Below are 18,041 nucleotides of genomic sequence, written 5' to 3'. Positions count from 1 at the left end.
AATTGCTTGTAATGGTAATAAAATTGTTTTACAAATGACAGCTGTAAGTCTATAACAATGAACAACGAGTTGATAAATGACAGATTTTATAATTGTATGCACTTTTTCCAAGGTTTAGATCGGTTGTGACAGTGTGTATCAAATTTGATACAATTTTGTTATATTAATATTTATCCATAGCCAAACAATTTTCAAATTATATCAAATTTAAACACATAATTTATCTAGTTAGAAAAACATATAATTTTAACTTTCTGATCCAATAAATGTTAACTTCAATTGTGTTCAATAAAGTTAGTTGTTACTAGTTGCTTGTTAATACATCCCTACCCCTAGGTTATAAATGATTTTCTCTCTGTTTGGTATGGTTGGAGGGACCATGGGCCGATGGATTCAAATGGGCCTAGTCAAAAATTGGAGCACCCCAACGGATCAAGGCCCAAAGTTCTTCTGATTCTCAGATTATCTAAAGCTGAACGTCTGCGGTCTCTGATCTGTCACTACCAGAAACAAGGTCGGCAAGAAGCATTTTTACCAAAATAGTATTAACCAGAATTATTCATCTCCAGCTTCAGCTTCAGTGGATTTGCACTTTCTTAAAAAGATAGTTCTATTATTTTTTTCTCAAGTAGCATGTTTGGAGAGATCCAACTCGAAAATTATTTCAACCAGAATAAAATGCTATTGGTGCAACAGTAACAACAAAACGAGCGTTAAACTAGGAGCAGGTAATGTAAACTTAATACAAGGTCCAAAAAAGAATAATTTGCAACTGCATTATACAAAATATCTAGAATTTATAATGGCACATATGCACAAATATAATCCCTCCTCTCATACGAAAAGAGATGAAAGATATATAAAGAATGTCACACATCACACACGCACAAATGAGCCGTCCAATAACAAACCCGTAGATACTTAGTTACAAAAACAAAAACCTTAATCTCGAAAAAGAAAAGCAAACCATCCTCATAATAGGAAACCCAGAAAGAAATGAATTCTCATACCATGCAGAGGAAAGAAAAAACAACAAAAAGGGATCAAAATGCGCTCCAATTAGCAGTACCATGTCTTGGGCTATTGTTATCTGAAAATTTGATAGGGCCTGAGCCAAACGCGTCGTTATCATCAAAAGTGTAATCCCTATCAGTTGTGCTTCTCATTGAATCAAACCTTGCAAATTTATCACTTCCTGAAAGATCAGCAGTGCTCTTCATTGAGTCGAACCGAGATAATTGATCACCCCCCCATGAATCAGATGTGCCAAAAGTCTCCGTTGAACCAAATGGATCAGAAGTATCAAACGGGTCAGTGGTGCTTCGCATTGAATCGAACCGAGAGAATGTTTTCTCAGACCCAAACTGATCACTTGTACTGTTTGTTGTATCAAACCTCCCAAAACTGTCCCCAAATCCTTGGTCAGTAGAGCTACGAAACGAATCGAACCGACCAAAAGCATTATTTGAAAAGCTGTCGCGGGATGACCCAAATGCATCAAAATTGTTCGAAAAATTGTCGAATGAGTTGTTGTCATCACCGGCCTCACTATATCGAGGTGAGAAAGATGAGTTGTTGTACATAGGGGTTGACGGTACTGAGGAATCAAAGAATGATCTTTGTGGAGGCCCATTATTATTGCCAAAAAGGGACATAGGGGTAGATGGTCCAGAATCAAAAAAGGATTTTGGGGGATCATTGTAAGTCACCGTCATTGGTGTGCTGGGGACTGAATCAAAAAAGGATTTTGGGGGATCGTTGTAAGTAGCCGTCATTGGCGTTCCAGGGACCGAATCAAAGAAGGGTTTTGACAATCCTGTTTTGATGGGAAGTAGGTTGGCCCCACCGAAGAATAAATCATTGTTGTTTTCATTGTCCTAAAAAAATGAATTTTAGGTGACAGGTGAATTATCTCAAAAAAAAAAAAAGAACCTAGAATTAATTAGATGAAAATACAAGTTATTACAAGTAATTCAGCAGACAGTAGCTAGGTATTTACTAATGGGTGGAGTTTTTGTCCACAGCCGGTTCTAAACCATCCGATCTGTTCTAAAATTCACACGGACGGTTTGGATTTAAAGAACCATTTAAATTAATTAAGTTTTAAATATGTTAGCACGAATCTTAAAGCATGTCAGACGATTTAGGCCCAGCTTTGGATGGGACTTTGTCCAAATCCCTTTGGACAAAACCCAAGTCCTTTACTAATACAAGTTAAAACACAAACTGGGCTTATACAAAAACTGGGCTTACACACAAACTGGGCTTATGCAGTTCAAACCGAAAAATCAACTCTGTACTGGATCTGAACTGGTTTAGACAACAACATTCTTCTTGTTCTTAAACAATACCTTATCATTGAAGTTCCATGTTGAGTCAGCATCATCGGCATTATCAAATGATGGTCCCCAAGAGTGCTCATACTTATCACCAGAAACAGATGACTCAGCACCATCACGATCACTACAAATTTAACAAAATCAGAAGGTACAAGTTGATCAAGAGGCATTTGTTTTCTGTACTGATCCAAAATATACTGCACTGTAAAGTGGGGCTGTTAAGTAGCACCAATTATCCCCGCGAAGACATGATGCATCTTAAATTAAGAAAGATATACTACATAAGAAAGGAATACTAAATCACACGAGAATATTTGGACTAGCTTGGACACTGCTCTGGCACCTCCTTATTTGGTAGTAAAATCATCTCCTATACAGAGGGCAAAAAGAAAGGTACTTGTTGTTACCTGATGCTTTCACTAGCACGAGGTGAAACATCATGAAAGATGCTTGATTCTTTATCTTTTGCATTAAACCCATCATTGCTTTTCTTAGGAGATTTCTTTGCTGGACTAGAAGGCACACTTTTTGGTGACTGCACCTTTTTATCATCAACACTGGAAGTGGGAATTACTGAATCACCCTCAGTCACCTGCTCTTTCACAGGTGGTTTCTCAGTCTTTTCATCTTTGGTTTCTTTTGAAGAATCAGGAGATGCCTCGTTTGTGTTGGCAGCTTCTTTCTTGTCAGTCTTGTCGGGTTGAGTCTCTTTTTTAGGTTTTTCTATTTCTATGGTCAACTCCTTTATAATTGCAAATCCTGAAAAACAAATAAATTAGGTACTAGTTAGCTGATAGAAAAAAGACATACTATAATGACCATAACATATTGTAATCAGGGTTCTAAATAGCATGCTATAGCGTTTTCGGATCATAAAAGCTATGGTGCTATCGGCACTATAGCGGCACAATATGGGCATAGCACCGTATTTTTAGTTGTTCCTCTATGACGCAATAAACGCTATTTAAACCTTTGATTGTAATACATGTTATGTCTAAGAAATGTGCAATTAAATATACCTCCATCTTCAAATTTGTCCCACTCATCATCCCACTCATCAACGGTCTCAAGAATTCCTGGCTGCCAACCTTCAGTATGGAAACAAATAATTACAGTAATTTCTTTCTTCTAACTTGTCTGGGAGTGTGTGTCTGTGTGTGTTTTCTAGAAACTGAATACAAGGTCATTCTAAGCAAAGAAAAAGAACAGAAATGGATGTGAGAAAAAGAAGTACCAAATGGAAGCTCAGTTATAGTTGTGGGCTTTGTTCTGAGCCCGTAAGTCTTGCACTTGTCATTAAGAGTTTTCATAACCTCTTCAAGGTCAGATTGAATATTCTTAGCTCTCTCCTGATTCGAAAAAGAAAATAAGAAATAACAATATTAAGATATGAAGGATGTTTCATGGTCAATTGATCAACTCAAAAGCTCAGCTAAGTAGATATAACAGTTTTTTCAAACAAGACTATCAGCCTTCAATCTGGTACAATTTTTCAACAGAATATATGATGATAAAATCCAGCAAACAGGCTGCCAACAAAGTTAAAAATTGTATCCATGCTAACGAATGTACTTGTAACTCGACAACACAGACTGAGGAGAGAGAGAGAGACCTGAGCAGAATCATCTCCTTTGTCCCCTTTTTGCAATTTAAGGATAGAATTGTAGATCTCCATTTTCTTTTCCTGAAGTATAGGCAAAATATTACCAATCAGAACATCTTATATAAACAATATTACCAGTAGACTATCTGAAGCAGCAAAGATGTCTTTACACAGAAAAATCATATAAAAATGGATTGGGATTAAATGGCAACAGGAATAACTTGACATTTTTGACAACATTTCTCAGGTCAAAAGAAACTAAAAAAAAAAAAAAGTTGTAGGTAGGGGTGTCAATGGCACCCTTTTATCCGTTTACCCGACCCGTACCGTATCCAATAAGACGGGTATGGGTAAGATTTTTTTTTCGTAAACTTATCGGGTACGGGTACGGGTAAATATTTTTTTTCGTTATCAAAACGGATAAGGATACGGGTAAATCCTATTTCGTACCCGTTACCCGATTGGGTAATTATATATATTATATATCTTAAATTCTTAATTAGCATTGATTTATTATCCTCCAACAGTCCAACTGCCATTCTGCCAACTCTTTATCTTGGAAAACAAAGTTAGACATAATTAACCATTAAAGCATTCCACTCTTTATTTTTGTTTTTTTATTTTATTGGTTGTTTAAGGTTTTTCCTTTGGTACCGATTGGTATAGAACAAAAATGATGCAAAGATGTTTTCAGTTTACTTCTAAATATATTTCAAGTATTAATCGTTATTTACCCGCTACCGTTTCGTTATCCGATAACTATAACGGGTAAGGGTAGGGTACGGATAAGGCAATTTGTAACGGGTAAGGGTAGGGTACGGGTAAGGATAATTTGTAACGGGTACGGGTATGAAAATGCTTCCACCCGACCCTTACCGTACCCGTTGACACCCCTAGTTGTAGGCATGTTTATCATATTCCACCAAACGTCATTAAATATGGACCTTTTCAAATTTTGAGTCAACTGATAAACAGGAGTAAAGCTAGTGTGTGACATGCTCACCAAGAAAGTTTGGTGAGCATAACTCCAAAAGTATATCGGATCGACGTCAAATGCCAAATCCAAACCGTTGAAATCCATGTACTTTATGAGTGATGCATATACATGCAAAATTTTGAAAGTTTCGAGTTTATTTGCTACACGGTCAAGTGGTCAAAGAAATGAACATTTTATTATAAGTTATTTTATATATTCAATTTTTATTATTTCTTTGACCACTTGACCGTGTAGCAAATAAACTCGAAACTTTCAAAATTTTGCATGTATATGCATCACTCATGAAGTACATGGATTTCAACGGTTTGGATTTGGCATTTGACGTCGATCCGATATACTTTTGGAGTTATGCTCACCAAACTTTCTTGGTGAGCATGTCACACGCTAGCTTCAGCGGTAGGATTTCAAAATTACAGGTTCTTTTTTACGTAGTCAACATTGTCAAGTTAATCCACCCTCCACCGAACCCAACCATAAAAAAGTGCACCTATAAGCTGTCCAAGAATAAAGCATACAGTATGTAAAGAAACCTGGTTCCTAAAAGTAAACCACCAGAACTGAACCAACAATAGTTAGCTTATTTTGCTTCAATTTATGGTCGGTTCAAATCCATCAAAACAACAGTAAAAGTGCTCAAACCTGAATTTCTCTAAATGTAGCTTCCTCCAAAGTCAATCTGGAAGCAACATCTCCAAGTAGTTTACATTTATCCTCATACTTTTTAGACAAAGAAACGACCTAAAATAGTATATACAGCAATTAACAATGTTCATGTACAACCCGAATGAAGACATATCATTTTTAATTAACTATAGAGCAGTACCTCGCGTTTATCAGAGGAGACCCGCTCTGAGATCTCATTTAGCCTGTTATCACACCTACTTTTGTAAAGAATCTAAAAATAATTATAACAAAAATGGTCAGAAATAATTCTATTAACAACCAGGCAAGTACAATGACCAGCAGAATAAATTTTACTTACAAGCTCTTGCATCTTAGTGCGGTAAAATTCATTCTTCTCCCTCGACTCCATGATTTCCTTCTCCAATTCTTGAACCTTTTGTTTGAAATTACAAAAAGAAAAGAGAACAACTATATGTAAAAACACCATGCTACCAATTGATCCAGAAAAAAAAAACTATCAACAAGTACGGGAAAATAAGTTGTATGTGTACCTTTTTTTCAGCATCTGCAGCCTCTTGAAACTTAGAACTCAAGGAATTTTGCTCCTCTTTGCTTAATTGATCGGTCAGGTGCTTCTCCAAGACAGGGATCTTTGACTTTGGAGGCTCTTGTGGGTGTGTCCCATCAGATTCTGGTGGGCCACGTGGAGGTGGTTTCATCAAGCCAGATTGCATCATCATGGATCTTGGACCTGCTTGTACCCCTTGTGGTGCAAGACCTTTTCCACAAAAAATAATTGGTACCTTCTTAGACTCATAAATTATGCAATCTTTTGGAGATATCATTCCATATTTTTCATATTTCCCAAAATATAAAATAACAACAACATTGAAATTAGCACCCAAAATATTTCTGGGACATGTAATTAAAATCCAACCATTGGCAACATTGGAAAGATACATTTACTCAAAAGTACTGACAGTTGTGCCCTTAACTACCTCTATTTCCTAAACACACCTCAACCCATATGGCAAAAACCACTAGGCTCTATGAGTTTGCAATCAACAATTTGGTCCAAAATGTCAAATAGGATTGTCATTATATTCAATAATATTTAATATCTCAGGTTTTGGATAATAATTATTATGTTGGGGTAATGCAATGGCAGGCCCCCAAACGTGGGTTGTGACAAGTTGACCCCCGAACTTTAACTTTTCACAATCACAACCCCCCACCCCTCCCTCCCCCGCCCCACCACCCCCCCCCCCCCCCCCACACACACCACTATGCAATCAGTAACGAACACCCCATCCCACAGCAGTTAATTTACTATTAAATATCTATTTCAATCAATTAATGACCAGAACAACCTTGGTTGTTTATATAATAATATTTAAAATATCTATGATTTATGGCTTTTCAATTTGTTATGTTTAGGAACTTGCGCCCATTGTTTCTCAGCTTTACCTAAAATTAACAGCTGGGTATTAGTTAGATAAACCCAAAAATTGTGCAGACATTACTTGCTTCCATTAGAAAAATCACCTCTTAAAATGCAGTGAAATAGTGGGTATAACCTTGAAAGAAAGAAAACTGGCCAGTGTGTGGTCAGTACCTTGAACTTGCTGTGGGGCTGGGCTGGTGTTGGAGGCAGAAAATTGACCAGTGGAAGGAAGAGAAACCCCATCAGACCAAATTTCTGCAGGAAGTTGGTCAGGAAGGGGCCGGTGCTCACGATTTCTCTCCATTAAGTACACTGCTGAGCAGAATTCTCTGAATGACAGCATGCCATCCTTATCCTGGTCCGACAGGTCCCACACTTTTTTCAACACCTCTGAAACAAATGCATTTGATGGATAATTCAGTTGTTAAGTTCAAGACTTGGGCACATGAATCTGGTGAGGTGTTAGTACCATTACCATACCATACCCACAGTAAAGGTTGTTACAAGACTTAAGCATAACATAGAACCGCAACTCAAACAAAAGAAGGAAAAAAAACCATTGAGAGAGAGAGAGATAACTGGAAATAATTATTACAAGTTTGATATAATATCTTATGTACTCGTACCATTATATAAATAAAGGTTGAATCCATTGACAATTTTGACAATTTTTCAATCAAGCTAAAAATTATTAAAAAAAGAAAAGAAAAAGATTTATAGGTATGTGGTTTGACTTATGGATTGGTTGTGTATCAAAAATCATGCAATTTGAGTGTTATTTGATACCCCCATCAAATGCCATTAAATATAGACTGTTGCAAGTTTCAAGTTGCTTGATAAACGGTAAATTTTGCATCAAATTTTATCATGTTTAATACGCGAGATATAAGTGTAGTATAGACCACGTTCAAGAGGTCAGCTTACAAAATTGTAAGTAATTGTTGCCAATTGCCATAATTTGTCAGCTTGAAACACTGTCAATGGATCCCAAACCTTAAAAAAAACCGTATGGTAATTCCAGTACCAACCTTAATTATGTACTTGCAATTTGAGCTAGTAAAATCAACCATTTTTTTTCAAACATATACTTATCACCAGGCATCTAGGAAAAAGAAATCAACATTAGGAATCAGAAAAGAAAATGAAAAAGGAATAAAAAATAAAAAACCTCTAGGAAGCTTCCAGCTGAGAAACAAATTGCGTGCCTCTTGACCACTAATCTTCCCATCTCTATCTTTATCCACCTTAATAAAAACCGTCATGTACTTTTGTACGTCTGATTGCATTATTTTTGGCCATGGAGCCTGAGCCAGATGACCTGCTCCAACACCAGAAACAGCTGGCACCATCCCAGCACCAGAGACAGTGGGTCCACCAGTAAAATTCGAGACAACAGGTCCTGACGAAGCAACAGAAACAGGAGGATTCATTCCTGTCTGTTGCTTCGGTGGTAACTGGTTCCCACTTGCTGGAGCAGTTGATGATTGTGGTATAGGCGAAAAAGCAGCAAATGGGTCGACAGGTGCACTGGAGACAGAACTGGAACTGGAACTGGATGTGAACCCATTTCCTGATACAGTCGGAGCCTTTGAATCCTTGGCTTCTCCACCAGAAGTCAGACCAAAACCCAATCCAGCATTTGCATTGTTTGCAGGGCTAGCAAGAGGCGCCACTTGGCTTCTCACCTGTGACACAGGTGGCATTACCTGTGCCTGTACCGGTACAGGTGGACCCCCTGAGGGCGGTAAGTTCCTATTACCGGAAAACCAGTCGGTCGTCAGATTTGATGTATTTTGAACATGATTTTGACTGGCCAAAGGTGGCTTTTGACCCATCCCTAATGGGCTCGGACCAGTTGGCCTAGGACCTGCATGAGGGGCAGCTTGTTGCTGTGGAGTTATTCCCCGAAATGCATTATTTGGTTGAGTAGGGATTCCTCCTGCTACTTGAGGGGCGGGTGTTGGTATGGGTGGACGTGCTGGTGCTGATGCTGGTACCGGAGCAGGTGCAGCTGCGCTGAAATTTATTCTTGGTGGTGGAATTTGTGAAGCGGCTGGACCAAATAAAGCCGAGTTAACTAAGTCAGTGGTTAGCTGACGGCCAGTTTGTGCTACAGTGACAAGCCGCAAGGCATTGTAGAACTCAGGTCGGCCAAGGAAACCTTTTCGGGTTTGATCTGCATATGTCCATACCTGCCACAGTTAGAACAAGCAAATTGTCAGGAAGTGACTAGTTGTTGCAAGTTAAGTGCATATGTTCCCTCGAATCAGATTTGGTTAGGCATTGTAATTTATCAAAATTTAGTCAGGTAGACCATTTGCCTTCTTCTAGTAATTTCTAAAATGTTCTGGTCCATATAAATCTAAGAGGTTTTTATCATGTTCCAACTTACAGCACCTATAAAATACAGGATAGATTAGCTAATCATGTATTGATATGATAATACTCGCAAGTTTGTATTGTAATCATAGATTTAAATTACCAATCTAGTTGTGACATGATCTTATGCAGGAAAAGGAAATCGACTTGCTAAGCTTCTAAAATGAAGTACAATTTAATCATTTTTTTTTTCTGAATCTTATGTCAATCGTTGAACTACACTTTTCTATTTGACCAATATCTGTCAGAACTCTGACCCTATTCAGACCACAGAAATGGGAATGTTCTCACAAGCAACTTGGTAGATTTGGACAAAGTAGGGCACAAAAGGTCAATTTTCTAACTATTAAGCTCAAGTTATAACCAAGTGGTAGTACTTTGGAGAGTCAATTTAGGAGGATACAACAAACTCTTAACATTTCACCATAAAACAATCCGAAAGTGCATTTAGAAACCAAACTAGCCAAATCACATCATCCCCAGCAAAAACCACTTTATACAGAAAGAGATGTAAATTATGTAAAAACAAAGTTGCATCGGATCGGAACCTGAGCGAGTACTTGCTGGGGCAAATTGGATCCTTTAAAGAACGCCACCGCCTCGTCTCCGGTGATCTTACCATCATGATTCAGATCCGCGGCCCGGAAGTAGGCGTCGAACTGATCCGCACTTGCTGCTGCCATGAAGATCCGAAACCCGCAACTGAAGCTCTTAGATCCAAATTCTTCACAGACAAGAGAAGTTGCTTTGCTAGGGTTTATGCGACTTAAATTGGGGGTAAATTGGAATTTCAAATTGAGGAAATTAACTAAATCTCTCCTCTCAAGAGAGAAGAGAGGGAATCATCCAAAAACGAAGGGATCTGGAGCGAGCGAGGCAAACACGAAGCATCGGTTGGGTCGGAGGGGGAGAGGAGTGCTTTCTGGTCTCGGGGTATTTTAGGGATTCTTTATTTTTCCTTTATTTTTAATTTTTTTATTGTTATTGTTATTGTTATTGTTGCTTCGCAGTCGCACCGGTTTTTTTCTGAATTCGTATCCTCTGCATTAACTTAAAAAGGAATCTTTTAAGTTAATACATTTTGACCGTCCAATTAGCTTTAAGATTCGTGTGAAATAAATCCTCACTAATATTAAAGACCTCAATGTTTTAGGAAGGGTCCGGATGGGCTCCGTTTACAATCGGACAGTCAATATCTATTAACTCGAAAGATGCTCTATTGAGTTCATGCAGACGATGCGGACTCTTGTTTTTCTCGGCTATAGTTTCTCAATCACTCCCTCACTTTTTGCAATATTACATTAAATTATCTATTTTGTGGCAGACAAAAACTATGTAACGATAAAGTTTTTTTTGTTAAAGAAAGAAAAAGAGGGATGATTTTTTTTCATAAAATGGTGCCAACTAGTTGCTTCCAGTATAATTGCTCAAGTTAAAAAGAAGAAGGTTCGAATGACTTTTTTCTTGTCTGTGTTTTTTAATAATTATTTTTAATAAAAAAATGTAAGACTTAAATATTAAAATAAAAATAAAAACGTTAGATGTAATAAATATATGAGGAGAGTTCAAATGCACCCAAATTTTTGTGTACCCAAATTTTTGTGCACCCAAATGCACTCTATCTTTCAAATCATTTTTCTCCATTTTCAAAGTCCAAATAGTCAATCCGAACCATTAGATGCGATCTTTATATTAAGATGTGCTTGGAGACCAAATTTTACATTTTTTGAAATTTTTTTACTATTTATTAAGCCACTTTGAAAATTATTGATTTTACATTTTCTGGACCATTGGATTAGTGATTTTCAAAGTAACTTAATAAATAGTAAAAAAATTCCAAAAAATGTAAAATTTGGTCTCCAAGCGCATCTTAATATATAGATCGCATCTAACTGTTCGGATTGACTATTCGGACTTTGAAAACGGAGAAAAAGGATAGGGTGCATTTGGGTGCACAAAAATTTGAGTGCATTTGAACCCTCCTCTAAATATATATATATATATTATTTTTCTCTATATGTAATTAAAAAAATATTATTTTTTGTACTTTTATATGAATCAGTAAGCTGGAAAATCAACATTCATAAATTATCTACATCTTATGTTCTTAAGATTTGTGTAAATTATTGATAACAATCAAAATAAAAGCTGAAATATCATAAATTTTTGAAAATGATATAAATCATGATATTTTAATTTAAAAGTTGAAGTGATTAAAGCTTTAAAACTAAATAAATAATGGAGACAAAAAAATATAAATATTTAAGCCATTTCAAGTTAAAATAATACCGGTCTAACTACTTGTGTTAAAACTTAAAATCACCTATTTAAAATTAATATTGATCTGTCTAATAACAATTATCCATAATCTTTCACTATGTCGAGTCAATAATTATCAAAAGGCACCTACATTATCATAATAAGACGCACAATTTTCAACCAAATTAACAGTAAACAGTTAATTATACAAGCTAACAAAAATTTAATATACTAAAAACACAAACTGATTGAAATGAAGAAACATGGACTAAATTAAACAATTATCAAGTTCGAAGCTTCTTCAATTGCTCGTCAAGATCCGTTAGTGGGACTTTATATTCGTATAGGTATATTCGGTAAACTATTAGAATAGAGGAAAAGTGAAAAAAAAAGTGGAATTTAGAATAGACTTCAATTCCTCGTTATTCCGATCGTGGTGGTTGATGGTGGAAGAGTGGAATAGTAGAAGAGCGGAATAAATAGTAGAAGAGCGGAATAATTTGGTATGTTTGGATGTAGCGAGAATAGCAAGAATAGCGAGAACAGCGCTATTCTCATCCATCCAAACGTACTACAGCGAGAATAGCGCTGTTCTCGCTGTTCTCGTTATTCCTACAGAAACATGGAATAGCAAATGAACTCTCTCAAAGCCTCAATCCCTACAGTAGCTATTCTAAATGTTCAATCCAAACAACTTCCGAATAGCTTTGAGTTAGCGCTATTCTTAAACAGTAGCTGTTCTCGCTATTTTTAATTTACTATTCTCAACAGTAGCTATTCTCGCTATTCTCTAGTGCATCCAAACGCTAGAATAGTGGAAGAATATAGGTACATGAGTTAAATTCATCTCTTGAAAAATGTTAATTCCTCTATTCCACATTTCATATGGAATAAGGAATAAGGAATTGGCTCATGGAGATATAGAGGAGTGACCAAAATGTAAAAAATAAGAGTTTGACTGCATAAGTTCAAACCAATTTCACTATTCGTAATTCTTCAATTCCATTCACTTCTTCTTTTGTTCAGCAGGTATAAAATATTTTTTCTATTCTATTTCTCTATTTCACTCTTACCAAACGGACCATATAACATATATATAGTAACATAGCTATTTTAGCTTTACGCTCGTCTAACCTCAAAAGACATAAGACATTGACAAACCTTCAATTCCTCCAATTCCAACTCATCTAACCTCAAAAGCTTGTGCATTAAGAAACTCCATATCACAAGGTAGCATTAGATATAGCTTTACAAAAATTATCTCCATTATCCTTACAAAAAAAAACAGTTAAAAGAATTGTCTTTCACCTACATATCAAAATGATAATTTACAATTACCCCCTTAAAAAATATTTAATATATTTATTCTAAATGCTTTATGGTATTTCTACTTCGTAATTTTAGTAATATTTTTATTCGTTGATGGTATATACCAAAAAAAATTTTATACCATAATAAAAAAATTAAACCAAAACACCTCTGTTTTAGAGGAATTTCACCTTTATTCAGACAATCTGCAACCCCACTTGACGGGCCACAGGAGATGTTTTGATTTGTTGTAACATGTAAAGTGGGACTACAAATTGGCTCTGCGGTCCTCCCCCCACCAAATGGAGCCACAGAACCAATCTATAGCCTGAGTAAAGGTGGAATTCCCCCAAAATGGAGGTGTTTTTTTTTTATTTTATTATTATGGTATTTAAAAAAATTTCGGTGGTATATAACTATCCAATCTTCATAAATCTACAAATTTATCACCTACAACTTTGTAGATATTGTAATATACAATTCAGCCTTATCTGGTTTTAACTACATAACAACTGACAAAAGAAAATTCAATAAACTCAACTAAACCACGCGTCATAAACAAAGAGCTAGAGTATGTATATATACCTTGCCAACCTCTTTTAAGTAAATTACTTTTTATCATGATTTTTCTTCTTTTTGTGAAACAAATGAAATTTTGAATTTTGAGAGATAATTAAGCTCGCTAAAATCCCACCAACAAAATAAAATTTTATTGTAAAAGGATTCTGAGAAGTTTCTTTTTGCTAAACAAACGACTTTTTTATTTTAGTTTATCAAAAAAATTGTCTAAAGACTAAAGTCTCAAAAATTAAAGCATTTTATATATGGAAAGTCAATATAAAGAAATTGTTAAAACATCATAATTAGTAGAGCAACTACCCCCCCTCAATGCATCTATATCTTTTTCTATAAGCATATTCTATTTCTCATTGTTTAGCTTTATTTAATGTAAAATGTACCTAAAATAATTAATGGATTTTTGCTATTTTTCATCTTAAAAATATTGTTAATTGAACCCCCACATTGAGCTAGTGGAGTTTGTAAATGTGTGGAAAAATGAATTCCGAGTAAGGTTTCAAAATCACAAGTCATTTGTGCCACAAAATGCCCCCATTTTACATTTTCATTTGTATTTGAAAATTGAAGCCCAAGTATCCGATTCAAAGTGTTAATCTTGTTTATTTTCAAGAGAGATGCATAAATGTTAAATTTTATGATTTTTAAAGTTCATTTTATACTAGTTTAGGATTTTTTTTTTTTTAAGTTTTAAAATTACAAGACATGCATCTGTGTAAAATTTTGTAATTTTTAAAGTTCATTTCATACCATGTTAAGATTTAAAAATTAATATTTAAAAATATGAGAGATGCATCAATGTAAAATTTTATGATTTTTAAAATTTATTTTGGACTACATTAAAACTTAATAAAATAATGTTTTAATCTGCCATTATGTACTAGATTAATTTATTTTCTGACAAGTTCATCTTGGATCAAATGAACTAAAAAAAAAAATCACAAAGTTTTGCATCAAAACATATCTAGTGAAATGAATAAGATTAATAATTTGGTTTCGACATTTGAAGAATAAAATTTAAAATATCAGTGAAACATAAAATTAAGATAGTTTGTGACTTTGTGGTACAAAATTAAAGCCCTTCTTAATGAACTAAACCATTTTTTGATGTATAAAAGGACTATTTAATGAGCTATGTTATATGAATACGGATACTAGTATTGTATCCAATATGACATGTATACGGTGGCAAGTAATCGATCGTACCACTAAGATATACTCAGGGGCGGATTCAAAATTTTCGTCAGTGGGGGGCAAAAAAATATCGAATCAAATTTAAATAGCTAATTAGATTTAAACCCATTAACTAATGAGTACTCTATAAAAAAATTAAAAAATAATAATAATGTTTTGACTTATACTCTCCAACGCCCTGACTTGTAATTTATGATGCTCTAACTTATAAGTATTCTAATTACCAATCATAACTCAAAAAATATATTTTGATTTTAACACTAAATTGAATCCGAATTACAAATCAAACATTCAGAGGGGGGGCAAAAACATTTTCAAAGAACGAGCAAAGTCAATCAGAACCGATAAATTATCACTAAAACTCAAAATTAAGAAAGAACAACTACCCCTCGGGACTATGTAGGTCTGCCCCTGGATACATGTACTTGTGTGATATTAGATTAGACAGCTTTAGTGTTGAAACCAAAAATTTGAAAATTCAAAATTTCATCACCGTTTCGTAATATTCATAAATTTGAGGATTAGACTGAAAACTATCTTATTTAATATCTCTTTATATTTGCAAATTGCACCCCCGGGCCCCTTCACTGACTCTCTCTAATTTTTAGATACATATAAAAGTGGACCACCCCCTCTCTCTGATTTTATTTGTGAATCCAAGAAAAACAACAACAAAAAATATTTTCTTTAATTCGCTCTCACACAACCTTTCATTTTCAATCTCTCTCTTCTATCTCTATCTCTGGGTTGTTTGGTCCTTTTCAATTTTACTTGTCCGCTGAATTGCATTTATCTGATTAATTTGATATTAGCGCATAATCATGATTTATGTGGTAAATATCATGATTCCTAAATACATTTTATTATTTACCTAGTTAGTTAATTTTCAATAAATTTGACAAATTGCATCTGATATGAGTTGGTCAGATTCTTTATAATTTTGGCACATTACAAAGAAAAACATTAAAAATGAAATTCAGATCCAGATTTATATATACTGACATGGTAGGATGAGATCTAGACCGTTTATTTTAATATGACATGAAATTTAAAAACCCTCCCAAAATTTAAGACATTTTAAAAAGAAATTCACTCGGTTAAAATTAACTCAGATAAAGTCAATACTTTTCTTTCTACTCAGAGCATCCACGAATGTGAGGAGTTTCTTATTTAGAAACTATACAGTAAAGTTTCTTATTAAGAAAATGTTTATAAACTCCACACTGATTAAATGATTTGCTCAAATTATTTTTCCTTTTTAATTTGTTGTTGACGTGGTTTAATGAAAACTCTAAAATTAATTTTAGAGATGTGAGAGAGTTGCTGGAATATAGATGCTCTCAAGTTGATCTAGAGACTAGATTAAAAAGGCATTGTTAAACGAATCTATATCCTCCTAGATACATGCCTGAGAAAAATTAGCAACGGACGGTCCAGATTAATTCCAGTATGACTAAATTCAATCTAGCGTCTATGAAAGCCACAAGGGATAAGTTTTGAGATTCGTGTCATGTTAAAAGAACAGTCCAGATCTAAATTTTTTCAGTTAGGTACCCGGGAAGATCCGAATTCTTGTTAAACTGCCCGTCTGCCCCCACAAAGAGTACAATAAATTATGGTATTTTTTTTGTCTTCAAATGTATAGATTACCAGAAAGAGAATCCGTCTATTAAATTGTCTTTGAATGAAATTAGGGTCCATTAAATTGATAATTGCCAGCAAATACAACACAGCACGCCGTGTAGCATACCTACTGTTCTTGGATTTATAAGAGATTTTATATCACCAATCTTAATAAAAAACACGACTAATGACAAAATAATAAGATTGGATCAAATAACTATACTAAATCCATGAACATGTACTACTTGCAAAAGAAAATTATTTACTCAATTTGATGATGCTTTTCAGTAGCTTGCTTAAGAAGAAGAAGAACACCTCTTTTCCAAAAAATAATAAGAATTTATTAAGATGTTTTCTTATAATATATTTTATATTTTATTGTTAGAAGCAGCTAACAGTCCTCCAACTCTAGTTCCCCAAAAATCATCGGAGATTTTCAACTAATTCTGTAAACATCAATACTAAATCTTGTAAACATCAATACTAAATCCTGTAAACATAAAAACGCGTGACAGCTGTTGGGGACCACCTTCTGTGAACATACACATAATATCCTGTAAACATACACATGTTATCCTGTAAACATACAAATATTATCCTATAAACATACATATATAATTCTGTAAACATACATAATTTATTTGAAATTATAGCAATTAAAATTATGACAGTTGTGACCATTAAAAACGCATCAGAACTAACCTAAAAAGAAAAGACTTTTATACACGGAGATTTTTGAAGGACTGTAGTCCGAAAAACATTACCTTTTCTCTTTATTGTTCGACGAGATGATTGATATTCATTGGTACAATTATTCTCCATCTGAGTGATCTGACTAATTTAGAACTATTGCAGGCGGAGATAACAAACTGAAGAATTTCAGAGCAAAACCGACAAATTCGAGGCGGAGCAGTTGGTGTGGGGACCAGTCGCATCGGACGATTGATAAAGGAAGCGAAGCCAATATGGACGGCTGAGATGATCCCATCGCCTGATGGTGGAACATTACGTCATGACCAGCTCATATTTCTGGAACATCGACAAGTGACAGCAGACAAGCACGCGAGAATTATTATTGAATCTGTTGTCTTTGCGTAGGTAGATCCAAATCTCTTGAATTAAGTTATCACGAGGTTGATCTCATTTATTATTATTATCTTAAAAGACAAAAGAGAAGTGGTTTACAAGAAGAAACTGTAGAAGCATTAGATGTTTTTTTTACAAGTGGTATGAAATTTATACTAAACGCTTCTTTTTGCTATTTAACAGAGTAATTTTGGCTTCACCAGCGCACTAACTATATGTAGCGTTATTTTTATTCTATAGTCTCTGCGCTGTATGAAGTCAAAACTGATCTGTTAAAAATCTTATACAGAGGTGGTTGTCCTCAAGGCTGGTTCTTATTTTTGAACGGGTCATTGGCCTATTTTCATTTTTTAATTTTCTTTTTAGTTCAGATTAAAAGTGTTGTTTTCAGACAAATTTGGGCCATAAAAAGATAACAATTTTCAATAAATCTAAATGAATTGTAAAAAATTTTCAAAAAATGAAAAATTTGGTCTGCAAACATATATTAATATGGAGAACAAGATGAACAGTTTGGATCGGTTATTTGGACTTTAAATCCTGTGATTTATAGTGTAATGTACAAAAATGCCTATACATTGCATTGTACTGTAGCCCATCTCTCTCTCT

At 34.6% G+C, this 18,041-nt stretch overlaps 1 protein-coding gene across 2 annotated transcripts; it reads right to left on the bottom strand.

Annotated features, from left to right (window-relative positions):
* Positions 1-756: 756 nt before the first annotated feature.
* Positions 757-10,358, bottom strand: LOC144557338 (uncharacterized). Of its 2 annotated transcripts, none has more exons than XM_078305905.1 (13): positions 9,935-10,358; positions 8,176-9,199; positions 7,179-7,397; positions 6,115-6,341; positions 5,922-5,996; positions 5,763-5,834; positions 5,579-5,677; positions 3,952-4,023; positions 3,574-3,688; positions 3,359-3,427; positions 2,747-3,098; positions 2,352-2,463; positions 757-1,877 (listed from the first exon to the last, which is right to left on the bottom strand). In XM_078305905.1, exons 1-13 carry the CDS (start codon positions 10,067-10,069, stop codon positions 1,044-1,046), a joined length of 3,405 nt encoding a protein of 1,134 aa, XP_078162031.1. In that variant the 5' UTR covers positions 10,070-10,358; the 3' UTR covers positions 757-1,043. The 2 variants fall into 2 exon arrangements, with proteins under 2 accessions (XP_078162031.1, XP_078162030.1); XM_078305904.1 differs by having other exon boundaries at positions 6,115-6,366; positions 7,186-7,397; positions 9,935-10,355.
* Positions 10,359-18,041: the final 7,683 nt, after the last annotated feature.

Source organism: Carex rostrata, chromosome 7, assembly GCF_964058835.1.
Source record: "Carex rostrata chromosome 7, lpCarRost1.2, whole genome shotgun sequence".
NCBI lineage: Eukaryota > Viridiplantae > Streptophyta > Magnoliopsida > Poales > Cyperaceae > Carex > Carex rostrata.
Note: the sequence above shows the minus strand (reverse complement) of the source record. Positions and strands in the feature narration are given on the sequence as shown.